The 18,364-nt window shown below is 54.7% G+C and overlaps 1 protein-coding gene and 1 long non-coding RNA gene across 2 annotated transcripts; both read right to left on the bottom strand.

Moving 5' to 3' along the window:
- Positions 1-204: 204 nt before the first annotated feature.
- LOC125107709 (calmodulin-like protein 3) lies at positions 205-1,427 on the bottom strand. The gene has a single exon (XM_047743056.1). It carries the CDS (start codon positions 1,246-1,248, stop codon positions 799-801), a length of 450 nt encoding a protein of 149 aa, XP_047599012.1. The 5' UTR covers positions 1,249-1,427; the 3' UTR covers positions 205-798.
- Positions 1,428-6,364: 4,937 nt separating this feature from the next.
- On the bottom strand, positions 6,365-10,011 carry LOC125107617 (uncharacterized). The gene is made up of 3 exons (XR_007129613.1): positions 9,795-10,011; positions 6,800-6,985; positions 6,365-6,672 (listed from the first exon to the last, which is right to left on the bottom strand). It is a non-coding gene; the product is annotated as an uncharacterized LOC125107617 (long non-coding RNA).
- Between the last annotated feature and the right edge of the window lie 8,353 nt (positions 10,012-18,364).

Below are 18,364 nucleotides of genomic sequence, written 5' to 3'. Positions count from 1 at the left end.
TCTCCAACGCAAGGTTTCATGGCCTTTTCAGAAACCACGACAATGCAGGTCCTGCCCGGTCTAGACCCCGGATGGAGAGAGGCTCATTTCAGGGGGAAGCGGGACAGAAGGAGCCGTGACGGGGACGCGAGCATTTTATTACTGCCCCGCACTTCCCTCTCCCTCCCGCTCCAATTTCCCTCCGTGAAGCTGAACGCAAACGTGTTACAACTGACCCCAGATTTATTCCAAGCGGCAAAGGATGAATCAGACAAGCGAGCACCAGTGGAAAGGGGGTGCTCTTTCTCGGGGAAACCTGATCTCAAGTGCCAACATCTCCAGCAGCCCCTCGCCCAGGCCAGGTCCCTCCCACCTGCCCCAGTCCAGCAGCACATGGAGCCCTCAGGCCACGGAGGCTCCGGAACCCCTCCCCCAGCTCTGGGGGCTAGGGACCCAGCCCCAGTGCTGAGTGCCCCACAGGGATCCAGCCCAGGGCTCTATGATGTCACCCTGCACCTCCCCAGGTGGCTGGCCGGTGGGACTGCACTGGTCCTCTGTTCACTGTCCAGGCAGAGTGATGTCGCTGCTGCTCCTGAGTGGCAGAAGCACCTGGTGTCTGTTGGGCTTGGGGGAGGCGTGGCCCGGCTGGGAAGGGGGGGAAGGGGTGGCAGGAAAAAGGCAACAAAGGGAGGTGCACAAAGGTGGAGAAGCTGTGGAGCCCAGAGGGGCCGGAGGGATGCGGGGAGCACCGCCGGCCCCAGGTTCACGCAGCAAAGCCCGGCGGCAGGGTGTGGGGGCCACAGTGCCAGGCCAGGCTCCTCACTTGGAGACCAGCATGTGGACGAACTCCTCGTAGTTCACCTGCCCGTCCCCGTCCACGTCCGCGGCCCGGATCATCTCGTCCACCTCCTCGTCGCTCAGCTTCTCCCCCAGCCTGGTCATCACATGCCGCAGCTCAGCGGCGCTCACCAGGCCATTGCCGTCCTTGTCGAAGACGCGGAAGGCCTCGCGGATCTGGTCCTCATTGTCCCTGCCCTTCAGCTGCCTGGCCATCATGCCCAGGAATTCGGGGAAGTCCACGGTGCCGTTGCCGTCGCGGTCGATCTCTCTTACCATGTCCCGCAGCTCGGCCTCAGTGGGGTTCTGGCCCAGGGAGCGCATGACGGTGCCCAGCTCCTGTGTGGTGATGACGCCATCCCCGTCCTTGTCAAACAGGCAGAAGGCCTCCTTGAACTCGGCCACCTGTTCCTCGCTTAGCTGGTCAGCCATGGAGGCTGGGTGGTGGCTGCTCCTGTGGCGGTGGCTGTGGCGGTGGTGGCTGGTGGAGAGGCAAGACAGGTGTCGGAGTATGGGGCGCCGGCTGGCTGGCCGTCTGGCCCGGGCTTGACTGGCGGGCGCTTAAGAAGGAGCCGGGCTCTCGCTCACCTGCGGACTCCCCGCCCCGTGGTTGCCCCAGGCCGGGTGCTGTTGGAACAGGAGTCCGGCACCAGGAACCAGGCTGGCCGAGGGTTGAGCTGACGCCAGCACCAGTGTGTGTGTGTGTGTGTGTGCTTGTGTGTGCGTGTGCATGCATGCACGTGTGTGTGTGTGTGTGTGTGTGTACGGCTCCCTGCCCACCGCACTGGGAGCCGGCAGGAGCCCCCGCAGGACACCCACAGGGAGGGCAGCCTGCCCAGCCCACCAGAGACTGGTTTGGGCTGTTCCTTCTGGAATCACCCCTGTCCTGTCTTCAGACCTTGCGGCCCAGAGAACAGCCAGCCTCCCCTCTGTGGCGGTTCAGGGAGGGATGAAAGGCAGAAATTGCCTTTGTCTGAAGGGAACTTCCTCCCCCTGTCTTTGCTCTCCAAAGCCGGAAAGCCTCCAGGTTCCCAAAAGGGTTTTCAGAGAAGGAACAAGGTTTTCTTCTTCAAGAGGAAGCAGACTGTCTTCTTATCTTCAGAAGAAACATGACTAGAGGCGGATTTCCCCCAACTCCTTCATTCCTATGTATGGACTGAGGGCCTACTCTGTGCATGGACTGTTCTAGAAGCTGGGACCAGAGCCACAAATGAGACAGGCAGCTCCCAGTCCTCCAGAAATTTCTCTTCCCTCTGTGAGCCAGCTAGCTAGTGAGCAAATGAACAGGTGCGATACTTGGATATTGTGACAAATGCCATGAAGGACACTGAAAGGGTGCTGGTGGGGAGAACATGGGCAGGTCGTTTCCGCAGTGACGGTCAGGCTTCCTCAAGGCGGCATGTGAGGGTGCTGTCCAGGCAGGGAGGCGGAGCAGGCTCAAAGCCCGTGGGTGGGAGAGGGCTTGGCAGTGGAGTGGCCAGTGTGGCTGCAGCCTGGTGGATGGGGGGGACACAAGGATAGGAGGAAGGGCACACACGCAGGCCTGGGAAGAGGTGGTGGGGATTCGCGTTTCTCTCTCTGATTGATGGGAAGATATGTAAAGTCATGTCTGAAAGTCTGGATCCCTCGTTTTGGGGTAGCAAAAGAAAGGGGTGTTTTTAAGAGGAGATACTCCTAAGAAGGGGAGGGGGGAGATAATCCCTGAGCACAGACTCCTGCTTCCAGCTCCCGGGAAGCCTGGGAACTTGACCACCCACTGAGTGAGAAAGGGTCCCTCTGCCTGTGGGAATCCACGAAAATTCAAACTGAGACCCCAGAGAACCACTATGATACTGCAGAAAAGGACAAAGCTGGACTTTGAGACTCGCTGTAAGCCCACAGTAATCAAGATGGCGTGGTTGCCCAAGATCCATTTTTGGGATCGATGGAACAGAAGCATAGAAGGCCCAGAAGTACACCCACATGATACAGTTTACTGATCTTTGACAGAGGAGCAAGAGGGAGAAAAGATAATCTTTTTAACAAACGATGCTGGAAGAACAGGACATCCATGTGCAAACAGTGAATCTAGACATGGACCTTACATCCTTCCCCAAAAAGTAACTCAAAATGGATTGCTGACAAAATGTAAAATGCAAAACCATAAAACTCACAGATGATGACATAGAGAGTCTGAATGACCTTGGGATTGGCAATGACACCAGCTTGTCCAGGGTCTGGGGCGGATTTAGATAGGACATCAGGGCGTGATCCATGAAGGAAAGAATGGACGAACTAGATGCTAATATCTGAATGTGTCCCCCCAAATTCATAAGCCAAAACCTCACCCCCAAAGGGATGTACGCATGAGATCATACGAGGGCAGCAGGCGCCGTGGAAGTGACACGCCGTCCTGCAGAACCAGGGGCTAGCGTCACCGGAGGGCACGTGCCTGTGATTGGTCCCCCTGATGGACGCATATGGTCTGGTCTTGCTTCCTGCCTAATGCACCCGCAAGGGGGTACGTGACTGGCGGGTGTCTGCAGGTTTCTGGATTATGGCGTTGTGGTTCCAACATCCAGCCCTCGCCCTAAGCGTGTTCTTCAAAAAAGCACACAGAGAAAGAGCTCAGTAAGGATTTTAAACAGTGACTCATGACTCACAAAGGAGAGTGCTGGGATGGGCTACACAGGGGCGTCTCACTCGTTAGGAAACCAGTGCTTAGTTCCTGGGGTTCTGCTGCTCTCTCCCTGCAGCCTTCCCCAAGCACACAGTTTTGATCTTCAGACCCATCTAACGCTTAAAGTGATTGAGGACCCCAAAGAGCTTTTTGTTCATGTGGGCTGTATCAATATTTACTGGATTCGAAATCACACCTGGAAAAACGTTAAATATTGAAATATATTTTTCTATACTGGTGTGCAACTTGAGAAAAACAGAAATCAAAAACTCTTGTGAAGATAATATTGTTTTATGAAAAATAGTTCTATTTCTAAAACAAAAAAAGGAGACGAGTGGCATCTAATAAAAACAATTTTGCGGGATGCCTGGGTGGCTCAGTCGGTTAGGCCGCTGCCTTCTGCTCAAGTCATGATCCCGGGGTCCTGGGATCGAGTCCCACATCGTGCTCCTTGTCCAGTGGGGAGCCTGCTTCTCTCTCTGCCTCTCCCTGCCACACTGCCTGCTTGTGCTCTCTCTGTGACAAATAAATAAATAAAAATTAAAAAAAAAAACCAAAAACAATTTTGCATGTCTCTTCCTAAGTCCGGGTTTGCCGGAGCAGGTCCACTGCTGCTGCAATGAATGGTGAGCAGATGCTTTGCCGTGAGGCGTGAATGACCCGGCTTCGCACAGGTACTCAGGCGAAAAGGAGAGATCATGTAAATGACTCAGGTCTCTGGATGTTCTTCTTCGATACTGTATCAACACTGGGCAAGGGTGGTTTCTCCAAGGTTAGTGGAATCTGAACTCATGTCAATGAACCTTCTCGCACTGTCACTAAAATCCACTGGTCACTCGCGTGATTTGGGATTTTGTGGTGCCGCACATCGGTCATTTGGACAGTATTGGTTCACTCACCCGACTCTCACGGACGCCCACAGTGCTTTTCCTACGGTCTCTCCATGTTCGGTAGCATATTAAGGATGCACATGCAAGGGTGGAAATTTAATAAAATTATTTCACTACTTCTAGAACATTCTTAAGTGAAACAGGCTTTTTTTTTTTTTTTTTTTTTTTTCCAATTGAGACTCTGGGGCAGCGAAGAATATAATGGTTGTGAATACAGGGGCCTCGACTCCGGCTAAGGGGCTGTGATTTTATACGCCATTGCTTTGGCCTTGGTGCAAGAGGTCAACAGAGTTAAGAAAGGCAAATAATGTCTTGGTATTATTAGGAGACTCATTTTGACCTCCCAGGCCCTCTGAAAGGGTATTGGGGTCACCCTTCCCCCGCCCCGTGGATCCTGGAACACTCTTGGAGGACCACACCCATGGAGTGTTGAGAACCAAGTTTGAACTGAGTCTGGTCCTCCCTGGGCTGGAGGTGAGAGGGACTGAGGACGCTGGAATGTTGGCAGGGACAGTGTTGGCCCTACAGAATTATTAAGTATTATTAACGATAAATTATTAAGTATGAATGAAGACCCCAATCTACCCCAGTCATTCATGAGGACACCCACCAGAGGCACTGCGTGCTGTAGCGCCTTCCCCTGGAGAGCACAGGAACCCACGTGCCATTCTTCTCTCCATGGTGTCACGAGAGTTCACGCAGCCCCCTCAGGGATCTGCTGCTGCTACTGGGGACTCTGAAGAGACACATCAGGGCTCCTCAGGCTTGTCGGCCCTCCCATGCCCGTGCCCTGCGAGGACTGTGGGGCTGAGCGTGGCCGTGAGAACTTCTGGATGAAGCCACTCACCAGCCCCAACGGTCGCTCGTCAGCCAGCCCCCAGCAGGCATGGAAACAACTTGTCCCCATGTGTTCAGGTCGCTACAACCAAATCCAGCAAACTTGGGCAGCTTCCAGCCTCGGTGCATGACCTAACGCTCAGAATGACTTTTGGTCAGTCTTGGTTGAATCACCTAGGTTCCTCCGGGACTGTCCTGGGCTGGGCTGGAGTGGAGTTTGAGTTCAAGGAGGAGACAGTTGCTCTGACCGGTGCTGGGAGCTGTTTGATTGAAATCTGATAAGCAACCAGGTGACATCATGGTTTAGGAGGCTGGTGCGGGGTGTAGGAGACCGCTCCCAGTGCACACGGGCACAGTGCGTTACCACCTGCTGGGCCATAAAGGGAAGGAGTGGTTGGCTTTTATGATCAGAGGCCTCACCTACAGAGTGAAGGGCACCAAGGACAGGGGAGCAAACGAGAGACTGTTTTGAAAGTTTCTTGGATCTCCTTGGGTCAGTGTGTCCTCAGGGTCTCCTTGGGTCAGTGTGTCCTCAGGGTCTCCTTGGGTCAGTGTGTCCTCAGGTCAGCTCCTGTTGCTTTCATCCGCCAGCAGGCTTCGGGGCGCCTCCTCCCACCCCATGAAGACGCCACTGCTTGGTGTCTCAAGCTCCTAGCAGCTCCGCGGCACCTCGCTCAGGGCATGTAGTCAGGAAGCCACAGGAGGGACTCAATGTGACTTGTATTTAATTACTGACAGCCACTTTGGTCAAATCAAGATTAAATGATCACCCCAGACAAAAACAAATTAGTACTAAATCCCACATTAAATGCAGCCAAACCCATTACATCTCTTCTCAGACATCCTGCTTTCCTGGGAAAAGGGCTTTTTGTTTTCTGTTTTTTTTTCAAATGACACCTGCTGGGATTGGAGACTTAGCCCAGGTCACTGGCCAGTTCTCACTGATGCCTCCCCTGAACTTCCGGGCAGGCGAAGGGTTCCTGCACTGGCTTTGGGGAAGGCACAGTGGAGGAGGGCAGAGCCAGGTTCTGGAAGGGGCTCCTTTGTGTGACCCACCCGGCTTTCAAATCGGATATTTGATGTGGTTTTCAAATTTTTATTAAAAAATTTTTCTTTTATATTCCATGTTCTGAAAAAAAAATCGACCAACAGAAAATATTCAATGAGGTGATGTTGCCGAGGGGCTAGAACCACACGGAACAGACCTCCTGGTGCCCAGCTCTGTTTGATCACCGGCTAGGCTGTTACTTTAAGCCTCCGCAGTCACAGGGGTGCGGCAATTACCTTCCAGAGAACAAGCTTCTTGCCTGAGGGGTACAGAACTCCGGAAGAAGCACAAGAGCGTTTGTTCCAGGTTCCAAGCCTTTGAAGTTGATGGTTGTGATGAAAACCTTTTCACTCCCTGTAGAAAGCCACGTGTGTGAGCTCTGTTTGCCTGGGCGTCAGGTGTCCACGTGAGCACAGGCGAGCCTGTTGGGGAACGGCGAGGTGTGGAGAATGCAGGGGGCTTGGGGTATGGGCTCTGCACCCAGGTAAGTAATTTGAAGGAAGCAAAGGGGTTCAGCAAAGGGCAGAACTCCCTTTGGAAGTCATTTACCCAGCGGTTTAGACTTGTTTGTTGAACCCCTTGGACTCTGCCAAGGTCCTTCCAGAGATGCGTGGTGAGCGAGACCCGGGGTGCCTGGACTCCTTCCCTGCCCCCACTGCCAACCAGGAAAGCCCTGGTTTTAACTGTTTCATGTGCGTTGGGCAAGTTTCGACTCTAGTGGCTCAGGATCCTCATCTGTAAAATGGGCACAACAGTAGCATAGGGCACCAGAGATGAATACAGCGGGTTAAGAATGGTGGCTAGAACAGTCAGTGCTCAATAAAGGTTAACAATCACTTACCACACAAGGAAGATTTCATTTGAAAAATGGTTTGCATGGCTAATGATTTCTGAAAGACACCCTCTAGTCTAAACCCCTTCTTTGCCAGACGAGGACCTCATAACCCATCCAACTTAATTCTTTACCCAGGACTAGGCAACTATTTTGTGAGCCACAAAAATGGGCCTAGCAGGAGGGTCTCCAGGCTCTTTGTGCTGCAAGGAACAGGGCCCGAGGGCCATCGCTACTTACTAAGGGAATCTCTCATCCGCCTCAAGCCTCTGGAAGGCAGGGAGAGGGTTTACATTGGAGACCCTCCGAGTCCCAAGTCCCGCATGGCCCCAGCACTAACAGGCATTTGAGAGTCGTCTGCCGAACAGAGGTGAAGGCTTTGACCAGGGTCAGCTGGCTGGGCTAGATGCAGGCTTTCCGGGAAGCAGAAGGTGGCGGAAGGCTTGGTCCCAGAAGTGGCGCCTCGTGTGTGGTAGGGGGGATGGGGCAGGAGGGCTCATGACACGGCTGCCACTGACCACAGGGGTCCAACGTCTTGGAGTGAACCAACGCTCTCGAGGTCCAGCCCTGATTCAGAGTGCCACCAACGTTGACCCCAGTGGTGTTTCTGCGTCTTCATTTCTGCATTTGTATGAGGGAGAGAGCAGACAGCTCCTGACCTCATCTCTGAAGGAGTATGGAGGTGACCCAAGGCACCTCACCCAGGACCAAGCGTTGCATGCCCGGAGGAGGCCAAGTTTGATGACCTGGAGAAGGGAAGGGAAGGCCTTGGAAAGGAGCCTTGTTCAGGAGGAGGAAGGGGCGGAGAGAACGGTGTGGTGTGGTCCAAGGGAACTGCATGAGAAGTCCAAGGGCAAAGGAAGGAGGGATGGGGAGTTGCTCAGTTCTGAGATTTTCCCCCATGGGGTGCTCGAGGGTGGGCCATGGGAGAGCTCAGTGGGTGAGGGAGAAGAAGGCGTTTGCCAGAGGCCTGACAAGTGGTGGGGGATGAGCCCAGTATGGGGTCTGCCCCAGGGGCCTGACATCCCACCCCCAACTTCCCCTGAGCCCCACACATCCCTGGCATCGTGCCTGCTCTGAGTTCTTGACAAACAAGGGGTGAAAGCTGGGACCGCTACTTTGTGAGGACGCCCGCGGAGATCAGTATCCTAGCTGTCTCTGTGCAACCAGGTGGCACCAGAAAGCTGTCCCTCCCCTGCCTGCTGGGAGCCTGGCACGTCTCTGTCTGGGACTCTGGGGAGCAGCGGCTTTGGCTCCCTGAGAAGTCGGGGTCTCAGCAGCCCCCGTCCCAGACCTAACAGTGCGGCGGACGCTGTGAAGGAGGGTGCGGGGCAGGTGCTGCTTCCACACCAGGGATGAGATGGCGGATGCTCGGCGTGAGGACGCCTGAGTGGGACCCTTCATGTGGGCCCTGCTGCTCGCTTCCCCTGCAACTCCTTTCCAAAATGAAATAGGGAGTCACCGAACAATGGCCCCTCCCTCTCACCTACTTATCTATCGTCTATTATCTCTCAGTCATCTGTCCTCTGTTATCTATTATCTATATGTCTGTCTGTCCGTCTGGTACACCTGGAGGAAGGAATTTCAAATGCATCACAGGGAAAATACTATGTAGCTTGAGGAAACAAACACACAAAATGAACATGAACCCAAATACTGAGACCTGGTTCACAACACGTTAGCTCTAAAAGGAGGTTGTTCTGTGGCCGCGTGTATGCGCAAGAAAAAAAGAGAGTAATGTGTGAAAAAGCCTGACAGCTGCTCTCTGATCGTGCACGGAAGAGAGTCAGGCTGGAGAGTGCGGCCGGTGTGCTCGGAGGGGCAGGGGGAGCGGAGCAGAGCTCCCCTGAGGAAGCAGAAGGTTACTCACGCTGTAGTAGGAGGGGGCGGGGTGGAGAGAAAGCTCTGCTGTCTTTTTGAGATGCCAGAAAGTAGTCAAATAGACTAAAGAAAAAAAAAAAAGTGAAGAAAGCTCTTAAGGAAGAGCTAAAGGCTAGAGATCTTTAAAAAACAAATCATTGTTCCCTGTGTTACTGGGGAGCACGGACATTAAAACACACAGATGAGGAACCTGGAATGAAAGTAGGGGAAATAGTAAAGCCCCAGTAAAGAGGTGGGTGGAGATGCGCGGCACAGAGAAAGCCAAGCGAGAGTCAGGGCAGCTTGTCCCAGAAAGTTCCCGACAAATGGGAGGGTACTGTGGATTCGGGTGAATACTGTTGAGCGGAGGGGATGGTGAGGGCTTACTGGTGAGGGCTTACTGGTGATGGACGATGGCTTCTGGAGAAACGCTTCCCAAGGATTTCATGAACCTGCCCAGAGGACCCTCTGTGGACCAAGCACATTTGCCAAGTTGCCCGATTTAAAATGCAGACCTGAGGGACCTGGTGACTTGGCTGGTTGAGCGTCTGACTCTTGATTTTGGCTCAGGTCAGGACCCCAGGGTTGGGGGAGGGAGCCCCGCATCGGCTCTGCTCCGGGGGCGGAGTCTGCTTGAGATTCTCGGGCTCTCTCTCTCTCTCTCTCTCGGCTCCTTCCCCGCTCTCTCTCTTTCTCTCTCTCTCAAAAAAATTCTGTCTCTGTCTCTCTCGATCCATACAACGTGCAAAACTGACTGCTATCAGGTAAGCGTGTGCTGGAGCCAGGCAGCTCAGGTGAGAGGCGGGCGCCCGCGGAAACGCCAGCTCCTTCTGGCACTTTCCATGGCCTTACCTGCCTTGCTGCCCTTCTGCACCCGGGGCGGGGCTGCCTGGGGAGGGCCCTGGCTGCCAGCTCTGCCAGGCCACCACAGGTGGCCGGAGCCGCGTGTGGCTGCCTTCAGGGGCACAGGAGGGACAGCTGAAGGCCTGAAACACGAGGACAGGCGCCCCTGAGGAAGGGAAACTGCATTCCAGGTCCCAGCTATGCCACGAACGAGGTCTGTCCTGTGTCTGAGCCCCGCTGGCCTCATCTGTAAAACAGGAACCAACTACTGAGTGACTAAGAGATTAGGTCACATGTTGGAGCCCTTGGCAGGTCAGCCAGCATGGCCTGGTCAGACGGAGGGTGGCCACCTGAGGTGACGGAGTCGTGCCAACACCCCATTACCATTATCAGCTTTGTTGATGCCCCATCATTGGGCCCTCCGTGGGGATACTATGGGGGGATGTCAGGCCCACCTCCCCCGCTGAAACTGGCCCATCAGGGACCATCCCCTAGGGGATGACGGAGCCTTTCCGGCAGGAGTCACAGGGAGCCACCCTTCCCCCTCCCCCAGGTGTGTGTCACCTGGGCCCTGCCCAGGTTGGGCAATGGGCTTGTCGGGCGAGGGCAGGGCGGGCCCTGCTCACCCGGTTCCAGGCTCTGACCTGGTTAATGCCACTGCCCTCTGTCTGTGCCTCCGTGGAGCTCCTGGGACAGGCAGGGGGTAGGAGTGGGGGTAGACTGAGGCCCCATCCTGTTTCGCAAGGCCCAGCACCCTGCGTCCTGTCCTGAGAATATAGAAGGTCCTTCTACCAGGGTTGGTGGTCCACAGCAGGAGTGGGGGCGATGGGGCCAGGCTCCTCCTTAACCCAAGCACCGGGATCCCTGGGCTTAGGGAACGCCACATCCAGCGTTACCTCCGTCTGCACTGTTACGGCTTGTGGGGGTCAAACTGCTTCCCCCATGCCCGCTTGGGATCCACATAGTCTACACTTTTGCTCCTCAAAGGGGCCCAGAGTTTCCCTAAATGTGATTACTTAACACAGAGCCGGCCTTCCCTGCTTGCTAAAGGTTTCCTTGGTGACACTCCACGACCCCAAATTGCAACTTGAAAAAAAAATTCAAGACCTGATCAAGTCCTGGACAAGTCTGAGAAGCTGGCAGGGCAGTCCCTCAGATCTAAGAGGAAGGGGAGAGAGAACCCTGCAGAGGCGCCCCGCGCAGGCCCCGAGGTCGCAGTGGGGGGTGCTCAGGCCTCCTCTGCCGCGGAAACCCAGGATTTTAAATTTGATTCTGCCAAGTGTGATTTTCTTAATTCCCTTCTTAGAAATGAAAGCTTTGTGAGGCCTGGGATTGTGAAGAAAATAAATGAGTCATTCCAGAAATGGTCCTTTCCAAGAGACAGCTGATCTCTTACACACGCACACGCATGCACACACACGTGTGCACAGACACGCACTGACTGTCCTTCATCTTTTCCTTCTCTTGTTCGTTCGCATTTCCTGCATCTCGGCACCCCCCACGCTCACGGCCTAGACCTGCGACCCTGCTCCTGTAATCCCAGTACGGCTTTGCCTGCAGGACGTGCGCCAGATTTCTCACACTAAGGCTGCCACACTTGCCCTCTTCACACGCAGCCTGGGCCCATGCCCATCTCTTGGCGTCCTCTCTGCCGTTAGAGTGTTCCGCAAACATTTGCCACCCAGACTGGGTATAAAAGGATACCTCGTCATCACCTTAATTTGTACATCTCCATCTCCTGCCGAACCGCAGGGTCCCTCAGTATGTGTTTGGACATTTGGATCTGCTCCTCTGTGACCTGCATTTGGATCCTTGGCCGGTGCTATTTTATTGTGGTTTTTTGAAAAATTTAAGAGCTCTTCATTTATACAGTAAATCATTGGTCCATTGTTCGTTCCTCCAGATCTGTCCCCCCCCCCAACAATACCATATTTTTTTTTAAAGATCATGTTTATTTATTTGACAGACAGAGATCACAAGTAGGCAGAGAGGCAGGCAGAGAGAGAGGGGGAAGCAGGCTCCCTGCTGAGCAGAGAGCCCAACGCGGGACTCGATCGCAGGACCCTGAGATCATTACCTGAGCCGAAGGCAGCGGCTTAACCCACTGAGCCACCCAGGTGCCCCTAGGGTTTTATTTTGTAAGTAGAAAGGAAGTCTACAGGTGAGCAGTCTGGTGTGATAAGGCATCTTCAGAACATTCGGGACCCAGGGCTCTGTAACTCCATCTCTACTTCTACACCACCTCCTGACCCAAGGGGGTAGGTCAAGGCCTCGTCTCAAGCCCGAATTCTGCACAGCAGAATTCTGGAAAATGCTGGAGAAAGGCAAGCTCCTCTCTTCCCAGGGGCTGTCCACAATTCATTTGCTTACATCTTTTTGGCCAGAAACTATTTGCATAATTATATTAGAGCAAGGGAAGTTGGAAATTTTTCTTGGCCGTCTCCAGATGGCCACATTTCCTGGGAGAAATAACGTGTTTTATGGCATTCGTTTTGCTTAGAACAGCTGTTAGCGTAAACAGGTTATCTTCCCCACGACATTCCAAAGAAGCTGTTTGCGTTCTCAGCATGATCGAGGCTTCAAATGAGATATTTAATTTCTTCTTCTAAGTCCTGACACTAAAAATATGGTGGCCTACAGAGGAGACACCAACTTCTTGTTGTTGACAGTCCCTGTTTGTCACTCATAGAACAGCGTACTCTCTGACGTAGTCAGTATTATTTTTAACATAGTCTTTCCTAACTTTGGTGTTTCCAGAATTATTTAAATGTATTTCTGCCATCCCACCTCTGACTTGGGGCCCCCATCTGCTGGCATTTCCTTAGTTAGAGCTAAACTCCCTGAAGGCTGCCTCTGTCCCCACGTCGCAGCCGTTACTGTGGGTGTGATGGTAGGCTGTTTATTTTCTCCTGTAACAGGTGGATTATTTCTCTGTGTCCTGGTCTTTCTGACACAATGGGGAAGAAGCCATAATTAGCTTCTGGTTTGGGGGCTCCCTTCTTCCCTCTCCTGTTACCAGCTGTCTCTCCAGGAAGCTAGAGACCCCGCCTTTCCTACCTGTCTGCTGGCCCCCCATTCCCCCCAGACTGCCTTCTCCAAGCTCTAGCAGCTGGGCCCGCCCTTCCTGCTACTCCCCTGTGCTGTGCCTGCCCCCTGGGATTCCAAAAGTCAGTCCCTGGTGTGGTGCCTGACCGTGCTGGGGAGCGTTCAGCTACCTACTGAGAGAGGAGTTCATAGAAACCTGTCAACTGGTTTTTCTCTACAAGGCTATTCTTAATTCTTTGGTGGATGGTAGGTGAAGGAAAAGGTCATTTTAGAAAACGCCCTTCCTACCCGGGCAAGATAAAATGTGGATGGTTTGGTAGTTTCAGTTGTGAGTGTGGATGTGTGTGTGTTCAAGCCAGCACAGGAGAGGGAGATGGGGTGGGAGGTTGTCACAAACACTCTGGAATGTTGTGCCCAGCAGCACGGGACGTTATGACCCACTTTGTATGGTCATTTCCACAGTGGGGAGGGCGTGTTTGTACAGAGACCGATTACCCTCCTGCCTGGCTCCCCTCCGGGCAAATGGAAAGGTGGAGGAGTGGAGGGATGGCGGGGAAGTGTCGTGAGTTCTCCAAGGGAGCCCAGTGTGGGTGGAGGGGGATCCCGTGGCCAGCACTTTGGGAGCACTGTGACCCAATTCACGCCCTCTGAGCAGTGCAATGGGATGCGTGGGTGCACCCCAGTCACTCCTCTGGTCTGTGGCAATGTCCTGGGGCTGCTCCCTCTCATTTCTTGCCAGATGGATGCAACCAGGGAGGCGGGGAGGAGCTGAGGCCGGTGTGTCTGCAGGAATGAATGGCAGCTCTGAGCCCTGTTCAGGCAATGGCAATCCTGACGCTTTAGGGTCTCGCCTGAATCTACTGTACCGACTGACATGGTAGAAGCGCCAGGCACCATCTCCGAGCGATTGATTTATTACTGCTTTTCTTTAAATTTAAGTGTACTCTTTTTTTTAATTTAAAACTTTATTTTAAATTAAATTAAAATTAAATTAAAAAGTAAATTTAAAATTACTTTTCTTTAAATTTTTTTTTTTTTTTTTGAGAGAGAGAGAGAGAGAGAGCACGTGTACAACAAGGGAGGAGCAGAGGGAGAGGGATAGGGGAATCTTGAGTAGACTCGGCACTGAGCACAGAGCCTGACTCGGGGCTCCATCTCGAGCTCACCAGGCTGAGATCATGACCTGTCTGAGCTCCCCAGGTGCCTGGATTTTTGACTGTTTTTAAATTAGAGTCGCTGATTTCCAAGTTTGGTCAGGTCTCCACCTCCCATCCCCTGACAACGCTGACTCTACCTCCTTAGGGCAACATTAGGGTGACACAGAGCTGGCCCGCGGGGTGAACGCCGAGGCAGACGGGCCGTCGGGGGGCGCATCCGCGGGGAAAGTGCAGCCCCCCCGGTGGTCTAACGCACGGCACCCACACCTGCTCTCGGTCCTACGGCCAGGGAGATGCTAGGACCCCACCACGGGCCCGTTTCTCATCTGTCACTGCTGGACCCATGGTGCACCTCACTGTTGTCCAGAACGGTGGGAAATGGCACACCTGGTGCCTCTTAGATTTCTGGCGCAGGTGGTTAAAGTCAAAATGCTCCTCGTCCTCGGGAACAGCACTTTCTTCCGAGCCAGCGGGGGAGTGTGTGGTCCCCGGGGCTGCACGCGTGTGTGCACGTCCCGCCAAGCCCCTGGGTGTGTCTCGGAGAAACGGCGGGAAGGACGGCGCTTGCCAACCACCCGGCAGGTCCGGGCAAACCGTGGGCCCCACCGGCACAGCCGCCCGCCAACAAGCGGTGCTGAGGGCACGGCCATTGGACGCAAAGCCGCTCGTCTGAACGCGAGCCCACGGCAGTGGGGCCTCCCCCCTTTTCCCGGTGACCCGCTGCAGCCCGAGAATCCCGCCTTTGCTTGGACAAGGATCTAAACGCAAAGATGAGGGGCTCCGGGGTGGCTCGGGGGTTCAGCCTCTCAGTCTTGATTTCACTTAGGGCATGATCTCAGGGTTGTGGGATCGAGCTCCGTGTGGGGCTCCACGCTCTGCTGGAAATTCTCTCCCCCTCTCTGTGCCCCTCTTCCCGTGCGTGCGTGCTCTCTCTCTGAAACAAATAAATAATTCTTGATAAAATAAAATAAATAAAATGGAAAGGTGATCTCTGACTTCTGAGCCTTCAACACGTGAGCGTTTGCTGCGCAATGACGGTCACCTACCAAAGTCACTCGACACCGGGAGCACCTGCTCACGATGGGGATAGGAGCGGGAGTGGGGAGTGAGCCTGACACAGTGCCCAGCATCGGTGAGGCCTGGTGCTTCACTGGCCTCAGACTTCCCTGAGGACTGGGAGCAGCCACCGGGCGGCTCAGGGCTGTCTGTCCATCAGCCTGCGAGCACCTGCCTGCAGAAAGCCAGGGTCTGGTGAGGGGCCCCGCGGGGAGCCGGCAGCTGGGTGATGGGCACCCGGGCAGTGGGGCTCCTGAGCCCGTCCGGAGCCAGCGCCTTTCCTGCCGCTCCGGTGGGCTTCACCCTTCTAAGGCAGGGGTGGGGTCCTCCTATGCTGAGGTCACCAGCATCAGGCCACGCGGCCTCTGCCCTGGGAGGCCAGGACGACGCCCACAGCTGCTGGGCGCCAAGGCCAGCGGCTCCACGGGCAATGAGACTTGAGTTTCAGGTTCTGGGCACGGTGGGGACTCCGGGGGCCCACTGGCCGTGAAGGCAGCACAGTGGCTCACCGGCTCACTGTTTCTCCTGCTCACCACTCACAAAGGGCCTGATGGAGGGTGGGTTCTGGGGTTCTGGGATCCGGCTCCCGGGGGAGCTCTGGGCACAGACTGCCTCACACGGACACATGGGGATCCCCGCACGGGAGCTCCAGGCAAGCTGGGGGGAGGTGCCCACCCCAAAGACTGGCTCAGGAGGGAGGGCCTAGCAGGTTCCCGCAAGTCTGAGGAGACAGAGGAGGCCCCCAAACCTGTCCTACTGGTTTCTCACCAGTACTTGGCCCACAGAGCCAGTGGGAGAAGGGGGAAGGGAGGGCTGAGTGTGTTTCTGTTCCTGGGGAAGCCATCAGTAGTGAGGGCCTGAGCCAGAGGCCAGCCACCTCACACACTGGTGCCCAACACACACACACGCACACACACGTGCACATAAACGTACACACACGCATGCACACACACACACGCATGTGTGCACACTCAGGGCTACTGCATGAGCAGTGGGGAGAAAGGACTCCCCTCCCTGCTGCCTGTGGGGACGGCTGCTTCCTCCCTGTTCCCTCCTCAACCCAGGGGGCAGCTGCTCTCACTGGGAGAAGTCCCAGCGTCCCAGGCAGCAGGGTCGGGGAGATGAACTGAGAGGGGCCAGAGCGGGAGGGAGTCCTGGGCAGGAGGGCTGACCTCCGACAGGTGACACCAGGAAGGCCCAGGACTCTCTCCAGCCCCCCTGCTGGTCTCTGCCCTGCCTGGCTCTGCTCTCTGTTCTCATTGGCTCCGGGGGACCTTTCTCAGCCAATCTGGGTCCCCCCCCACCGACTCAGGCGTGGTCCTTCTGTGCCCCTCAGGAGGCAGCCTTTCTTCGCCTTCCTCACACTCAGTGCGGGGGGGACACGGACACCCCATGGGCTGATGTGGGGCCTATGTATGCTTCGTATAATGTGTCTTCCTGTGTATGCTTCGTACTTAGCCCCAGGGCTCAGCAGTGGGCTACCAAGCAAGTGACAGTCTCCTAGCCTCAGACTCATCCCTGATGGACACCTTCATCCCAACGTACAGGGAGCCCAGCTAGAGGTGTGGCCCCATGAGGAGACACCCTTGGATGTTAGGGTCTAGCTCCCTCCCACTGCTTCCAAAGAGCCGAGCCGGGCTCTTGCAGAGGAAGAAGGGGACTTCATCCAGCTGGATTAGGTTCTCGTGACGCCTGCCGTGCTATCCCCCTTTCCCAGCCCTGAGTTCAACTCTCAGACATCCTGTGTTGGTCACTGGGGAGCAGTGGTCCCTGATGCGGCCGTGCAGTGGACCGGGCACTCACCTGCTGAGGCAGGAGGCCAGGTGTGGAGGAGGAGGGAGTCATTTCCACATGGATTCATGCTCTGAGAAGAGAACACACCCATCGGAGACGAAGCAGGGTCCAAAATGGCAGGCTGAGGGTGGGGAGGTACTCACCAGAGTTGCGGCTGCCAGTAACTGGGTGGCCTTGGGCACAGGCTTGTCCCTCCCGAGACTCCTTCTGTCCATGGGGAGAGGGAGTGACAATCATTCTCCCCTTCCAGTCCCATGAGGACACTCGCTAGATGCTCTTTCGAAATATGAGTCTCTGCTCGTTGTGGAACGGCGTTGTCGGGGCTGATGTCCGAGAGCCAACTAATGTCTAGGCCTCGGACTGTTTGATGTGACTAAAACCTGCAGGCAGACGAGTCTAGTTTATCAGTCCCATCGAGAAAGGTGTAATAACAAAATTGTGACTGAGGTCCTCCTCTTCCCGAGTGTTGGTTCACATCAAACACAAACCAGTTTGTTCCTGGAGATGAGGTTTATCCTAGAATAATAATGCCTTCCGTTGATCAAAGCTGCTTTCATCTTTGATCTCGAGTGCCCTGATCATATATGGTGGGCACATTATCCTATTTTATAGATGAAGATATTAAGACCCAAGTTAAGTTTCCAAATCTGCCACAGAGCTAGAACCAAGAGCTTTCGTCTCCTGATAGCATCTGGAAAGTTCTTCCTTGTTTACGATGCATCCTCTGACACCAAGGGAAACTAACAAAATGTTAAGCATCTTGGACTTTTAATCACAGTCTTCCTAATAAGGTAAGAAGAAGATGTAAAATACAGATTTATATCTTCAAATATCCTTAAGAGCAGGTCCTCTCTGTCAGGAGCCCCACCCGTCCCAGGTCACGTGCGAGGCAGGAGCGTCCCAGGGAGACCACGTTCTCCACCCGACACCCCTGGCGGTTTCGCTGAGAACCGGATTGCTCAATGTTTACTGAGGTCTCCGTGCTGTTCCCGCACAGAGATGAAATAGCAATCCTCCGTCAAGACATCGTTGTAAAAGAAGTTAGACGGATGGAACATTGACCTTTGTGTCTCTCTCTCCATCTGGGTCCCCTGGCTCGGGAGTGGGCTAAGGAGGCCTATGTGCCCCGCCGAGGGAGGTGTTTGTCTGGCTGTTCTCTAGGGAAGGACAGACTCCGTCTGTCTGAGGGGCTGAGCCAGAGAGAGCTGAAATTTATACAGCTCCTCGGGAGAGTGAAGGAGCCCATTCCATAGATAGAGGCACAGGTGGTTGGAAGTCCTGGGATATGTAGGGACCGAGAGGAGATGTGTTTGAGAAAGACACCCCAGGGATTCCAGTGCCAACGTCCCCTCAGAGCCTCAGGTCTCACTTGCTAAGGACTTAGGAATAGTCCCTGCGGGTTGAGCTCTTGGTCTACACTCTGCTTCTCAGAGCAGTGGGCAGAGATGGCTTCCTTCCAGAGATTGCAGAAGACTGGGGGCCACATGCTCCCCAGCACCCCCACAGCTCTCGGGCAGGGCCCCACAC

The sequence above is a fragment of the Lutra lutra genome, chromosome 8 (assembly GCF_902655055.1).
Source record: "Lutra lutra chromosome 8, mLutLut1.2, whole genome shotgun sequence".
Taxonomy (NCBI): domain Eukaryota; kingdom Metazoa; phylum Chordata; class Mammalia; order Carnivora; family Mustelidae; genus Lutra; species Lutra lutra.
This window is presented reverse-complemented; position numbering and strand designations above follow the sequence as displayed.

Excerpts from the sequence above, each read along its gene's own strand:
- LOC125107709 (XM_047743056.1), bottom strand. The coding sequence starts at position 1,248 with ATGGCTGACCAGCTAAGCGAGGAACAGGTGGCCGAGTTCAAGGAGGCC.